This window comes from Perognathus longimembris, chromosome 25 (genome assembly GCF_023159225.1).
Source record: "Perognathus longimembris pacificus isolate PPM17 chromosome 25, ASM2315922v1, whole genome shotgun sequence".
Taxonomy (NCBI): Eukaryota; Metazoa; Chordata; class Mammalia; order Rodentia; family Heteromyidae; genus Perognathus; species Perognathus longimembris.
The window spans coordinates 18,444,612-18,457,538 of record NC_063185.1 but is presented as its reverse complement, the minus strand read 5'-3'; the positions used below and the strand labels follow the sequence as shown (position 1 = coordinate 18,457,538).

The 12,927-nt window shown below is 48.0% G+C and overlaps 1 protein-coding gene across 2 annotated transcripts in view; it reads left to right on the top strand.

Moving 5' to 3' along the window:
* The first annotated feature begins 7,765 nt into the window (after window positions 1-7,765).
* Window positions 7,766-12,927, top strand: part of Clint1 (clathrin interactor 1) — a 43,811-nt gene continuing 38,649 nt past the window's right edge. Inside the window, exon 1 of one of the 2 annotated variants that reach the window (XM_048334368.1) lies at window positions 7,766-7,895. In XM_048334368.1, coding sequence (XP_048190325.1) covers window positions 7,855-7,895 — 41 coding nt within the window. In that variant the 5' untranslated portion in view covers window positions 7,766-7,854. The remainder of the gene's footprint in view (window positions 7,896-12,927) is intronic. The other variant, XM_048334369.1, reaches the window with a different exon arrangement.

Sequence of the window (12,927 nt, the reverse complement as noted above, 5' to 3'; positions counted from 1 at the left end):
TGAGGGCAATGATGCCCAAGAGGCCACATCACTTAGCCATGGTCACATTCCCAAGTGTGAATCAAGGTCCTGTGCTCACCCCAGTTGGTGCTCTGAGCCCCTCCTGCACACAGCACAACACCATCTATATCTCCCTGTGGGTTTTGTTTGCTTACAAAACTGTCTTCCCTATTAGATTAGATGGAGACACACCAGAAGCCCACAGTTGGTATAAAAATTCTTTTAAACTGAAGACATTTGACACTCAACAGATGCAGAAAGCAGCCTTCTCGGGAGCTTCCCTTATTTGACTCAGGGCAGAAACTTCTGAGAAATGAAGACTGTCATAAATTCCCTCTTTGGGATGGTCCCAGGAAAAAGACTAAGAGTAAATCCATCATAAAGCCCTTCTCTGGGAAGTTTTATGATGCCTAAAGTGAACAGAAAAGACTATTCATAGCTGTATAGAAAATATTTTCATAAACTTTCTTATCTCCCATTTGTTTTTCTAAAAACCCATGTGTCCATCTTAAAGAATCCTTTTCATTCTGCTCATAAGAACCTTTACTCCTTATTTTTTATTTATTTTTTTGCCATTACTGGGCGGCTTGAACTCTGGGCCTAGGTGCTGTCCTTGAGGTTCTTTTTGCTTAGGGCTAGCACTATACCACTTGAGCCACAGTGCCACTTTTTCTCAGTAGTTTACTGGAGATAAGAGTCTCATGAACTTTCCTGCTTGGGATAGCATCAAACTGCAATTCTCAGATCTTAGCCTCCTGAGTAGATAGTCACTGTTCTTTAGCTACATATAATTTGCCCTTAAAGATCTCATCACAAAGCACTCCTGTGTATATACATATCACACATATAAACCCCATTATTTTTTATGTACCAGTACTAGGGCTTGAACTCAGGGCCTGATGCTGAGTGCTAATTCTAAGCTTCTTTTGCTGAAGGTTAGTGCTCTACTACTTGAGCCACCCCTCCACTACTGGGTTTTGGGGTCAATTGAAGGTAAGAGTCTCACGGAATTTCCTGCTAGGGCTTGAATTTCCTGCTAGGGCTGGCTTCAAATCACCCTCAGAACTCAACCTCCTGAGTAGCTAGGATTACAGGTATGAGCCACCGGCTCCTGGCTACATAAACCTTTCTTTGCCAATCTGTCCATCAATTTAATTCACAGGCTCCCATGTACAGACTTTAAAAGGAAGACAAAAAGGTTTTCCTCCACTAAAACTCTGAATTCCTTGGGTGGCAGGCAGTTTTAATTATCTATTTAACCCCACTGCAATAATGCAAACCAAAGGTGTCCAATAAATGTTGATTCTTTCCCAGCAGGAAAGCACAAATGCTATTGATTGCTCCACCCTCACCCCCAAATCATTAGCTACTCTGTTTACTAAAGTAGTGTCTGGCTCTTCTGAGCTCCTCCCCTGATGTACAATTTTTTTTTTGTCTGTCCTGGGGCTTGAACTCAGGGCCTGGGCACTGTCCCTGAGCTTCTTTTGCTCAAGGCTAGCACTTTGCTACTTGAGCCACAGCTCCACTGTGGCTTTTCCTATTTATACGGTACTGAGGAATCAATCCCAGGGCTTCTTCGGGCATGCTAGGCAAGCACCCTACCACTAAGCCAAATTCCCAGCCACAATTCATTATTTTTTGTCCCAGTACTGGGGCTTGAACTCAGGTCCTGGGTGCTGTCCCTTTACTATTTTGCTCAAGGCTGGTGCTCTTCCACCTGAGCCATACCTCCACAGTGTTTTCTGGTAGATAAGCATCTCATGGACTTTCCTATAAGGGCTAGTGATTCTAAGCCACCTGAGTAACTAGGATTACAGGCGTAATCCACCTGTGCACAATACAACTCTTTTGAGGAACTAGTAACATTAGAGGACTAGTGGCATCTCAGTACAACCTCTGGACACATGGTATTTTCCCAAGACCTGGGGTCTTATGCAGAAAACTCCTGCTTCAGACATAAGCCAGCCCACCCTTAGTTTCCACAGTTCCACACTACTGAGAAGCTCTGGGAAGGGAACCTTGGTTTGTTGCAAAAAGGACTTTCCAGAGGCCTATACCCTTGGGCTCGCCTGTTTCCACAGACCAGAAACTCATCTAAAATACTGTATTTGTTGTGGGTATGTGCTAGTCCTGGAGCTCAAACTCAGGGCCTGGGTGCTGTGTCTTTTTTTTGCTCAAGGCTTAATGCTCTACTACTTGAGCCACAGCTCTACTTCCAGCCTTTTGTGGGTTAATTGGAAATAAAGAGTCTCATAGACTTTCTTGCCTGAGCTGACTTGGAATCAAAGACCTCATCTCTCAACCCCTAGTAGCTAGAATTGCAGGCCTGAGCTGCCAGTGCCTGACTTTAAATGGCTTTATGAGAACTGCAGTCTCCCATCTTTCCTCCTGCCAGAGCCTTCTCCATCTTCCCCCCCCACACACACACCAGAGGCCTTGCCCACCCCCCACACACACCCATACACACCAGAGGCCTTGCCCACCCCACCCCACCGCCTCCCATACACACCAGAGGCCTTGCCCACCCCACCCCACCGCCTCCCATACACACCAGAGGCCTTGCCCACCCCACCCCACCGCCTCCCATACACACCAGAGGCCTTGCCCACCCCTCCCCACCGCCTCCCATACACACCAGAGGCCTTGCCCACCCCACCGCCCCCCACACACACTAGAGGCCTTGCCCACCCCACACACACCCATACACACCAGAGGCCTTGCCCACCCCACCCCACCGCCTCCCATACACACCAGAGGCCTTGCCTACCCCACCGCCCCCCACACACACCAGAGGCCTTGCCCACCCCACCCCACCGCCCCACACACACACCAGAGGCCTTGCCCACCCCCCACACACACCCATACACACCAGAGGCCTTGCCCACCCCACCGCCCCCCCCCACACCCATATACACCAGAGGCCTTGCCCACCCCACCCCACCGCCTCCCATACACACCAGAGGCCTTGCCTACCCCACCGCCCCACACACACACCAGAGGCCTTGCCCACCCCACCCTACCGCCCCCCACACACACCAGAGGCCTTGCCCACCCCACCCTACTGCCCCCCCACACACCAGAGGCCTTGCCCACCCCACCCTACCGCCCCCACACACACCAGAGGCCTTGCCTACCCCACCGCCCCACACACACACCAGAGGCCTTGCCCACCCCACCCTACCGCCCCCCACACACACCAGAGGCCTTGCCCACCCCACCCTACCGCCCCCCACACACACCAGAGGCCTTGCCTACCCCACCGCCCCCCACACACACCAGAGGCCTTGCCCACCCCACCCTACCGCCCCCACACACACCAGAGGCCTTGCCCACCCCACCCACACACCAGAGGCCTTGCCCACCCCCCCACACACACCAGAGGCCTTGCCCACCCCACCGCCCCCCACACACCAGAGGCCTTGCCCACCCCACCCCACCGCCCCCCACACACCAGAGGCCTTGCCCACCCCACCCCACCGCCCCCCCCACACACCAGAGGCCTTGCCCACCCCACCCCACCGCCCCCCCACACACACCAGAGGCCTTGCCCACCCCACCCCCACACACACCTGAGGCCTTGCCACCCCTCCCCCCACACACACACACACACCCCAGAGGCCTGCATGAGGACTCGGCCTCAGGCCTTACCTGAGGCCCGCTGTGGATCCTGAAAGATGGATGAGTTTCAAACGGGACAAATCCACCCAGGGCCTGAGCAGATGAGGACAAGCCGTGGTGTCGGCAGAAACTCAGACTTAGTTGTAAACTGCCGCGGCTTTTGTCTGGTAAAATACAGCTTTAAAAAAAAAGATGACTACTGGGGGGGGGCGGGGAGGAAAAGGGGGGGAGGGAGGGGGGCATGAGGGACAAGGTAACAAACAGTACAAGAAATGTATCCAATGCCTAACGCATGAAACTGTAACCTCTCTGTACATCAGTTTGATAATAAAAATTTGAAAAAAAAAAAAAAGATGACTTCAGGAATCTTCTCCCCGCCTCAGAAAGCGTCGAGGAGGCTTCGAAGCCTGTTCAAGCGCCCGCCGCCAAGGCCGGCGGACCCCGGATGTAGGCACGTGACTCAAACGAGACCAATCAGAGTTCGCATACCCGCCCTCGCTGCCATTGGCTGGGAGGTCGGCACGAGATCTCCACTGAGCCAATCAGAGTTCTCCCCGCCATGTCAGGTCTCCCCTGGCAAACGAGACAATTATTTGTAGCCTCCTAGGTGCTCAGTTGAAAGCACAGGGACCATGCGCCTTGCAGTTGGTAGCTCTGCAGAGAGAGACAGAGACAGACAGAGAGAGACAGAGACAGAGAGAGGCCTGGTACTGGGGCTTGAACTCAGGGCCTGGGCGCTGTCACCCCAGCCTTTTTTTGCTCAAGGATTGAGCACTCTTACCACTTGAGCCACAGCTCCGCTTTCTGGCTTTTGGGTGGTTTGTTGGAGATAAAGGTCTCGCAGACTCTTGTTAAAACCTGGCCTGACTTCGAACTTGAATCTCCCTAGTAGCTAGGATTACAGATTTAAACCACCACTAGTCAGAATTGCATGGCTTTTTCTGACAACCCTCATGCTACATTTAGGAACCAAGGGGCCTTCCTTCTACAAGGGGAGTGGCCAGGTGGGATCAAACACCTCATGACCCAAACACCAAAACCAAGGTATACAGGAAACTGTTGGGTCCATTTGGGTACTGCTGAACGGAGACAAAACAGAATTAGAAATGTAGATATTTATTGGTTGAGGGGAGGAGAGAGAGAGAGAAAAAAAATGAAACAGAAAGAAGAGAATGTGCTGGGCACCGATGGCTCATTCCTGTAATCCTAGGTACCCATCTGAGGATAGCAGATTCAAAGTCAGCTCAGGAAGAAACCCTTATCTCCAAATAACCACTGAGAAGCCAGCAGTGGAGCTGTAGGTCAAATGGTAGAGCACCAGCCCTAGCAAAAGAGCTAAGGAACAGCATCCAGTTCCTGAGTTCAGGCCCCAGTACTAGCACCGAAAAAAAAAAAAGAAAGAAAGAAAAGAAAAGGAAAAGAGAAGCGTGCAAAGCAAGTGGTTAGAGTCTCAAACCATGGGCAATTCTGATGCCTGTGTTAAGAGAAAAAAGGAAGGAAGATTGCAAGGAAGCTCTGAGGAAATGGGACAGCCTGGGAGAGCGGCCTCAAACTGGCAGAAATGGCCCAGCTCCAGCAAAGCTTAAGCATAGCCTTGACATAAGTGACCCCAGAGTAGAAGCTGTTAGTAGGTGCCTGGAGGTCTGGCAGGGGACTTCCAAAGGCTGCCCAAGTTGTGTCTCATGAATTAAACTTCTCCCATGAAACACCAAGGAGCCAAACACATGAGAAAAGCAGCCCGTGTCCGTTGTGCACAACTGTGCTTCCCAAGGAATGAGCACAGCTGAGTGTGCTTCCTTTCAGAGCATGTGTTGGTTTGGCCTTACTAAAAATGTGAGCTCATTTCATGGAAATATGTTTTCCTGAAGAAGGGTAGCAGGGGTTGGGTGGGGGGGGGTGAGGTGGTGGCATTTTCTCTACCATAGACCTATTTAAGTTGCCACAAAGAAGTTACTATGGAAACTGCCCTCAAACTTCCAAGACAAAATGTAACATTTTGCCTGCATGCAAATGTTTCGTGTCTGGAGACAACTTTTGTTGTTGTTGTTCCAGTACTGGGGCTTGGATTCAAGGACCTGGGCACTGTCCCTTAGCTTTTCAGCTCAAGGCTGGTGCTCTACACTGGAGTCACATCTTCACTTTCGGCTTTTTGGAAGTTAATTGGAGATAAGAATCTCACAGACTTTCCTGCCCAGACTGGTTTTGAATCATGATCCTCTAGTCCACTAACTAGCTAGGATTACAGACATGAGACACCCAAACCAGACTTTTAAAAATCACTTCCAGGCCTGGGTGCTATCCCTAAGCTCCTTTTGCTCAAGGCTAGCACTCTACCACTTGAGCTACAACACCACGTCCAGCTTTATCTATGATTAACTGGAGATAAGAGTCTTACAGACTTTCCTGCCTGGGATGGCTTCGAACTGTGATCCTCAGATCTCAGCCTCCTAATTAGCTATGATTACAGGTGTAATTATTGCCAGGCTAAAGACCACTTTTCAACAAACTTTGCAGGTCAGATATTTTTGAATCCTTTGGAAGCTCTCAGGAATGAAAGGTGAACAGGAAGGATTTTCATGCAGTTTAGATGGCCCCAGCCGACTGTGAAAACACTACATGGTAATTCTGGATTAGGTCTACTCTGGATAATAATTCTAGATTAGGTCTAGATACACCCAAACTAGATGTTGGAATGAGAACATTAGCCACTAGCATTGTACTTCCTGGAAAATTCTGGTGAGCCTTGCTGGACAAAGCTATGAAATGTCCATAAAAGCCCAAAGACAGGGAAGTTTGTTATTTTTGTGCCACGTTTATTGTGCAGGTGCACTCTGGACTTGTTTATCTAAAAGTTAACTTACTAAGCACTTATTTATGCAAAGTAGTTTCTCTTATCTCCTTTGGCCACATTCCATCCCTTGAACTTTGGGCTGGACAATCTTTTCAACTGGAAAGACTAACTCTTCATTTGAAAACCCCACTTTTGGACCTTCTTGGCTTAACTACTTTCCTCACCTATCCTAGAACTCACTGGGATCTCAGTAGTTCAATCTTGACAGAACTCTGGCCCAGCTTTATCTTGATTTCTTGCTTTTGTCTGACAATGGATTCAGCTTGTTTCTCTCAGGGCCTTACTCCCAAAGTCTTACTGAAACTCCTTTCAAGTCTACCTGTAATAACAGAGAAGATTCAACATATAGAGCTATCTTGTCTTGAGGGACCAGAGGTCTTGGGACCACTAACACTCAGCTTCATCTTTAATAACCGTCCATTTCTCTTCCTTGTAAATCAGTCTTTATCAGTATCCTTCACCAATGACTTTTCCCTTGTGTTTTTTTTTCTGGTACCAGGGTTTGAACTCGGGTCACTGTCCTGTAGCTTTTTCTGCTCAAGGCCACCTGAGCTCCACTTCCTGCTTTTTGGTGATTAATTGGAGGTAAGAGTCTCCAGGACATTCCTGCCTGGTCTGGCTTCTAACTGCAGTCCTCAGATCTCAGCCTCTTGAATAGCTAGGATTACAGGTGTGAGACACTCACACCTAGCTCCCTTAATTTTTTTTCTTATGGCCGGTTTCTTTTTTTAAATCATTGCAATCTTAGCTTAAATACAAACTTCTCAAAGGAGCTAGATACATTCCCTAAAGTTATTTTCCTCTAACATCATTGCCAATTGTTTTATCTTCTTGTTTTCTTCAAGCACTTATAATCTGTAATTAAACGTTTTTTTGATTACTATTTCCTCCAGGGACCTTTAATAAACTCCAAGAGAACTGGGACCCCTAGCTGTATCCCCTAGTTCTGGCATTAATGTTATATTGAAATGAAAAGAACTAGATGATGTAATCAGTTGGATGACACGAGATTTAAATTTACCTGAAGCTTTTATTCTGAGCACTGACTGAAATGAACAGGTGAACTAGGAAGAGAGGGCCACCACAAAAACTACAAGTCCCAGAGTGCCGCGCGCGCGCCGCGGGCGGAAGGCGGGGAACTTCCGGTCCACGCAGCACTTCTGCCGCCGCGTCTCGACGTGTCACCGGCGGCGCCGCGGCTGTGGCCAGGGAAAGGATCCGGACTGAGGGGGCGACTTTGAGGAGGCGACGGCGACCTCCCCGCCCCCCACCCCTCACCCTCGTCCCCGCCCCTCGTCCGACCTGGACCTCCTCCGGCACGGTAGTGTTCCGGGGTCCGTGGGGAGCAGGACAGGGAGACGGCGGCCCGGCCCGCGTGGGGCACGATGTTGAACATGTGGAAGGTGCGGGAGCTGGTGGACAAAGCGTGAGTATCGGCGGCGGGGGGGGGGGGGGCAGTTGTGGCCGAGGCCCACGCGGGGGAAGAGAAGCGGGGGAGGGGGTGAGGGGGAGGAGGCAGGGGAGCCGGCCCCGCGCGGGGGGTCCTTCGCGTCACGCCCCCCCCCTCCCTCCCTTCGCCGGCTCGGCCAGCCCCATCATGGCGGCGGCCGGCTCCCTTCCTGGCCTGGGCCCTCGTCCCACTGGGCGAAACTGGGGACCCCCCTCACCCCCACCCCGCGCTTCCAACCATCCTCCTACCCACCTTCTCTCTCTGCCCAGCACTTCCTTGCCACCTCCATCTCCCTCCCCCCCCCCCCCGCCGCCCCAACCTTGAGTACGGATGCCCCGGGCATCCGAGGGGCAGGCGGTCCGGAGCTAGCTGGGTCACTGCCCCGGGCTGGACTGTCCTGGTTCCTTCTGGGGCAGCAGGGAAAGCTGGGGGGTGGGGGGCGGGGGGATGGAATTCGGGGACGCCGTGCTCTGCCTTGTGCTTTTCTGTGCCCATCAGGATGTTGTAGTTCAGAAAGACCGTGGGCCTGAATCGACGTGCGCCTTGCACCTTGCTGCACTCACTACTCCCCTTTTTAAGTCCTAGAGAAACTCAAGTGTGAGCGTGGGTTGGTAGGTGTAACAAGTGGCCTTTGTGGTCAGGTCGAAGTTACTCAAGAGGAGGCACACCCCGTCCTGATGTTTTCTAACCCCCAGTGAGGGTTGATCGGCCATGTAATAATACAGCTCCTTGTGATTCTTTTTCCTCTTAGCTTTCCCCCTTTTGACTCGTTTCTTTGACTCTAATTCCTTTAAATTGAGACGTCGAAGTTACCTTTTAAAAGGAATTCTGGGTTTCTATCCCAGTGACCTTTTAACTTCCTTGACAGGTGGAATGACCAGTGCACACCAGTCTCCTTCAAAACTAAAATGACTTGAGGATCTTAGCACACCGAGAAAAGCTTAGTACTTAAACTGGGTATATCAGCTGTGACAGGCCAGCGGGAAATAAAAGTTGAAGAATTTAATCAGTCCCTCTTCCTTTTGGGTTTTAGTGATTATGCAATACTTGTGGTAAGAAAAAAAAACAATTTATCTGAACCACCACCACCCCAACCTAGAATCAGGAAGTGTGGATAGCAAACTGTCCTTGACATTAGCTGACAAGTAATTCCAAGTGGCTTGGGTAATAATATACATCAGGTGGAACTAAAGTTTGACTGGACTGTCAGGTTTTGTTTGCTACTAAGAAAGCATCAGAGTGAGCGCCCAAGGAGTGTGGGCTTCAGAAGCTGCAAAGCTCGGTTCAAGCTTAGTGACCATGGGCAAGTAAGTTACTTAACCTCCCAGTACTCCAGTTTTCTCTGGTGCAAAATGGAAACACTAGTACCCACCTCAGAAGGCTGTGAAAACTAAGGGCCAAGGGCTTAGATTGCCTAAAACAAACACAATTTACTTTAGCAGTGTACTTGTGAACTCTTAGCAGTGTAGTGCATGTAAAGGAAAATCACCTCATTTAAGAAAGAAGCTCCAAGCTTGAAAGTGATTTTTTTTCATAATTTTTCTTTCTAACTTACTTATTTGACCATTAGGCCTTTCAGTATTTATTTGGAGCTGTGTTAGTATTTACACACCCTTTGTTTCTGATGGTCAAAGATAAAATTAATGGCTCTCTTCCAGATACATTTCCTTGGTTATTTAATGTTGCATAAAGAGCAGGATACCAATAGTTTAGTTTTCAAAGTCAGAAGACGTCTCCATAAAGCTACCTCTTTAGCTCTGAGTCAGAATAACAGAAGATTCTCAGATCTCAGCCTCCTGACTAGCTAGGATTACAAGTGTGAGCCACCAGCAGCCAGCCCCTTGGTAGTTTTAAATGGATCTGTTTCACAGAATGTTGTGGAACTGAGAGGAGAACAGATAAAGCCCAGGCCAGCCAGAATTTGGGATGGTGGCTTCCTCTCACTTGTTTTAGAGGACTGCATTTGTGGTACTTAAAAAGGTGAGAAGGCCGTACATACTTTAGAAGACAAATCAAGAAACTATTTCTGCTAAGGCTACTCCTTTCCTATTTGTCAGTATCACCCTGATGCTCATGTTTACATGTTAGATTTGCCATGCAAGCACTTACCACCTCATCTATTGGAAGAGCTGGGGTGAAAATAACTTATTTCTGTTTACTACCCACTGTCCATTATAGGCTCCAGCAGGGTTTTGAAACGTATAATACGTCCTCTAAGAACTTGTGAAAGCTTTCTTGCTATCTGACATTAAGATCAGGACATTGGGAATGTTGGACTGACTCAATACTCAGGATTTGATTTGCACCTTTCACTGGCAGAGAGTGAAGAAACTCCTCACCTGCATGTATGTGTCTTACAGAACCCTAGACTGTGGCACTATGTCTTTTGAGACTGGACACCTTACAGTTCCATAAAGAAGGTGACACAGATCCATAGAATGGCACTTGGTTGGTTGAAGGGACAAGGGAGGTAGCAGGAGTGGACATAGGGCTGTTCTTACTGGGTCAGAGCGCGATAGCATGGAATGACCACTGGTTAGGGACTTTGAAGAACGCAAGTTCACATTCAAACACCTTTTAGCTGGCAGTATGTATGATTTGAAGCAGAATGACATAGATCTCCAAGGACTGCAAAAATAAACAGAAAATGGGAATCAATTGTTATATTTAAATGCTCCAAGCCAAAATAAGTCCAGCCAGTGACTCAGGAAAACGAGTACTTGTAGTGTATACCCCTGTCCAGTGAGACTTCAAAAAGAAATAACACTCCCTCAAACTGTGTTTCCTGGCTGGAGCACCCTTGTATTCATATGGTAGCAGTTCTTAAGCATAATGATACATCTCACACATTGGCTTTGGGCCTCTGAAAAGCCTTTCTGGAAGGAAGGGGATCTTTTCCACAGTTGTTGCATTTGTTTTTGGTTAGTCATGGTCCTTGAACTCAGTGCACTGACTGTGCCCTCTCCCTGAGTTCTCTTGCTCAAGGCTAGCACTCTGCCATTTTGAACCGCGATTCTCAGATCTCAGCCTCCTGAGTAGCTAGGATTACAGGCGCGAGCCACCAGCAGCCAGCCCCTTGGTAGTTTTAAGTGGATTTGTTTTGCAGAATATTGTGAAACTGAGAGGAAACAGATAAAGTCCCGGCCAGCCAGCATTTGGGGTGGTGGTTTCCTCTCACTTGTAGTCAAGTTGTATAAAAACTTACCCAGGCCAGAAAGGACTGGCTGGAAGCAGCTTGACTAGTATCAGCCATCTGATTTTGAAGCTGAAGTAAAATGAGATACACTTGTAATCTGTAATCTCACCCATGGTACCAACTGAAAGTTGCTGCAGTTCGCTTATATTTTCCTCCCGACTTGGAGATTGTAGTGAAATTGGGGATTGCAGTGAAGGTAACACAGTAGTGGGTCAGGACTGTCCTGTACTGTGCAAGCCTGACCCTCCTTCTCTTCCTTCTTAGTCGGGAATACTTCATAAGCAGCCCTTCTTGTGACAGGTCCTGAGATAGTGGCAATGAATAATCTGATTTATGTTAATTCTCTTACTCATAGATTGCATTTCTCCCCCACCCCCACTAGTGATTTTATTGGTGTGTATTTGTTGAAATTCCTAAGTATTCAGCTACTTAAGAGCTGTAGAAGCTACTATTCTAGTCCAGCTAACCTCCCTGGGAGAAACTTGCGTTTATAAGCGTCAGCTTCTTCAGTAGTTTAACAGTTAATTCATTAATTGTATGTTGGATTAGTACTGTATTTGCTAGGGGCTGGGGATATAGCCTAGTGGCAAGAGTACTTGACTCATTTACATGAAGCCCTGGGTTCAATTCCTCAGCACCACATATACAGAAAACGGCCAGAAGTGACGCTGTGGCTCAAGTGGCAGAGTGCTAGCCTTGAGCAAAGAGAAGCCAGGGACAGTGCTCAGGCCCTGAGTCCAAGCCCCAGGACTGGCAAAAAAAAAAAAAAAAAAAATTGTCACAGTACTGTATTTGCTAAACTTGGAAAGTACAGGTGTCTGCCTTCAAGAAAATGTGCCACATAAACATATCTCTGGTTTTGCTTTTCTTTCTGTGGCCCCTGCTCCAATTTTCCCTATCTCACCAGTAAATCTCTGTTTAGCTTGCTTCTTGGAACTTGAAAGCAAAGAGAAGCTGACTGTCAGCTCTCTAATCTTCCTAGAACAACTTAAGTGCTGAACTCGTTGTTATTGCTGAAACAATGAGTTAATTATCTTTCTTCTGGTAACTGGACCTGAGTGGATACTAAGAATTAGATTCTAAAAGAGAGATACATTTAGGGGCTGGGAATATGGCCTAGTGATAGAGGGCTTGCCTAGCGTACATGAAGCCCTGGGTTTGATTCCTCAGCACCACATCTACAGGGAAAGCCAGAAGTGGCGCTGTGGCTCAAGTAGTAGAGTGCCAGCCTTGAGCAAAAAGAAGCTAGGGACAGTGCTCAGGCCTTGGGTTCAAGCCCCAGGTCTGGCAAAAAAAAAAAAAAAGAAAAAGAAAAGTTTAATTTTTCCTCTGCCAGCATTTCTTGAAGGTGATTTTCTGTATTTACATTAGTGTATGGAATTCTAACTATCAAGGTGCTTTTTATCTTTATTTTACTTTACACTTTTATTGACTGGCAGTCTGGGGTTTGAACTCAGGGCCTACACTTGTGAGGCAGGTGCTCTACTACATGAGTCACTTCCTTGGTCCTTTGCATGCTTTTAAAAATACTTATGCACCTCTTAACATCTTCCTGTATCCTTTAGTTTTAGTTCATAAGTAGCTTTTCATCTGTTTACTGATACCGGCACTAAAAGTACTTAGCCTTTTCATTTTAACTGTTGCTACTAAAGTATGGCTTGATAGCAGTGTCGTTTCTGTATTCTTGTATTATATTCCCATTTGTTTACAGTGTTTAAGGAAAGAGAAAATAGAGGCAGCTTGAATAACTTTCATCCCCTAGAACCTTTATTGTTTCACCTTTTACACTTAGATGTATCATCGCACTGGAAT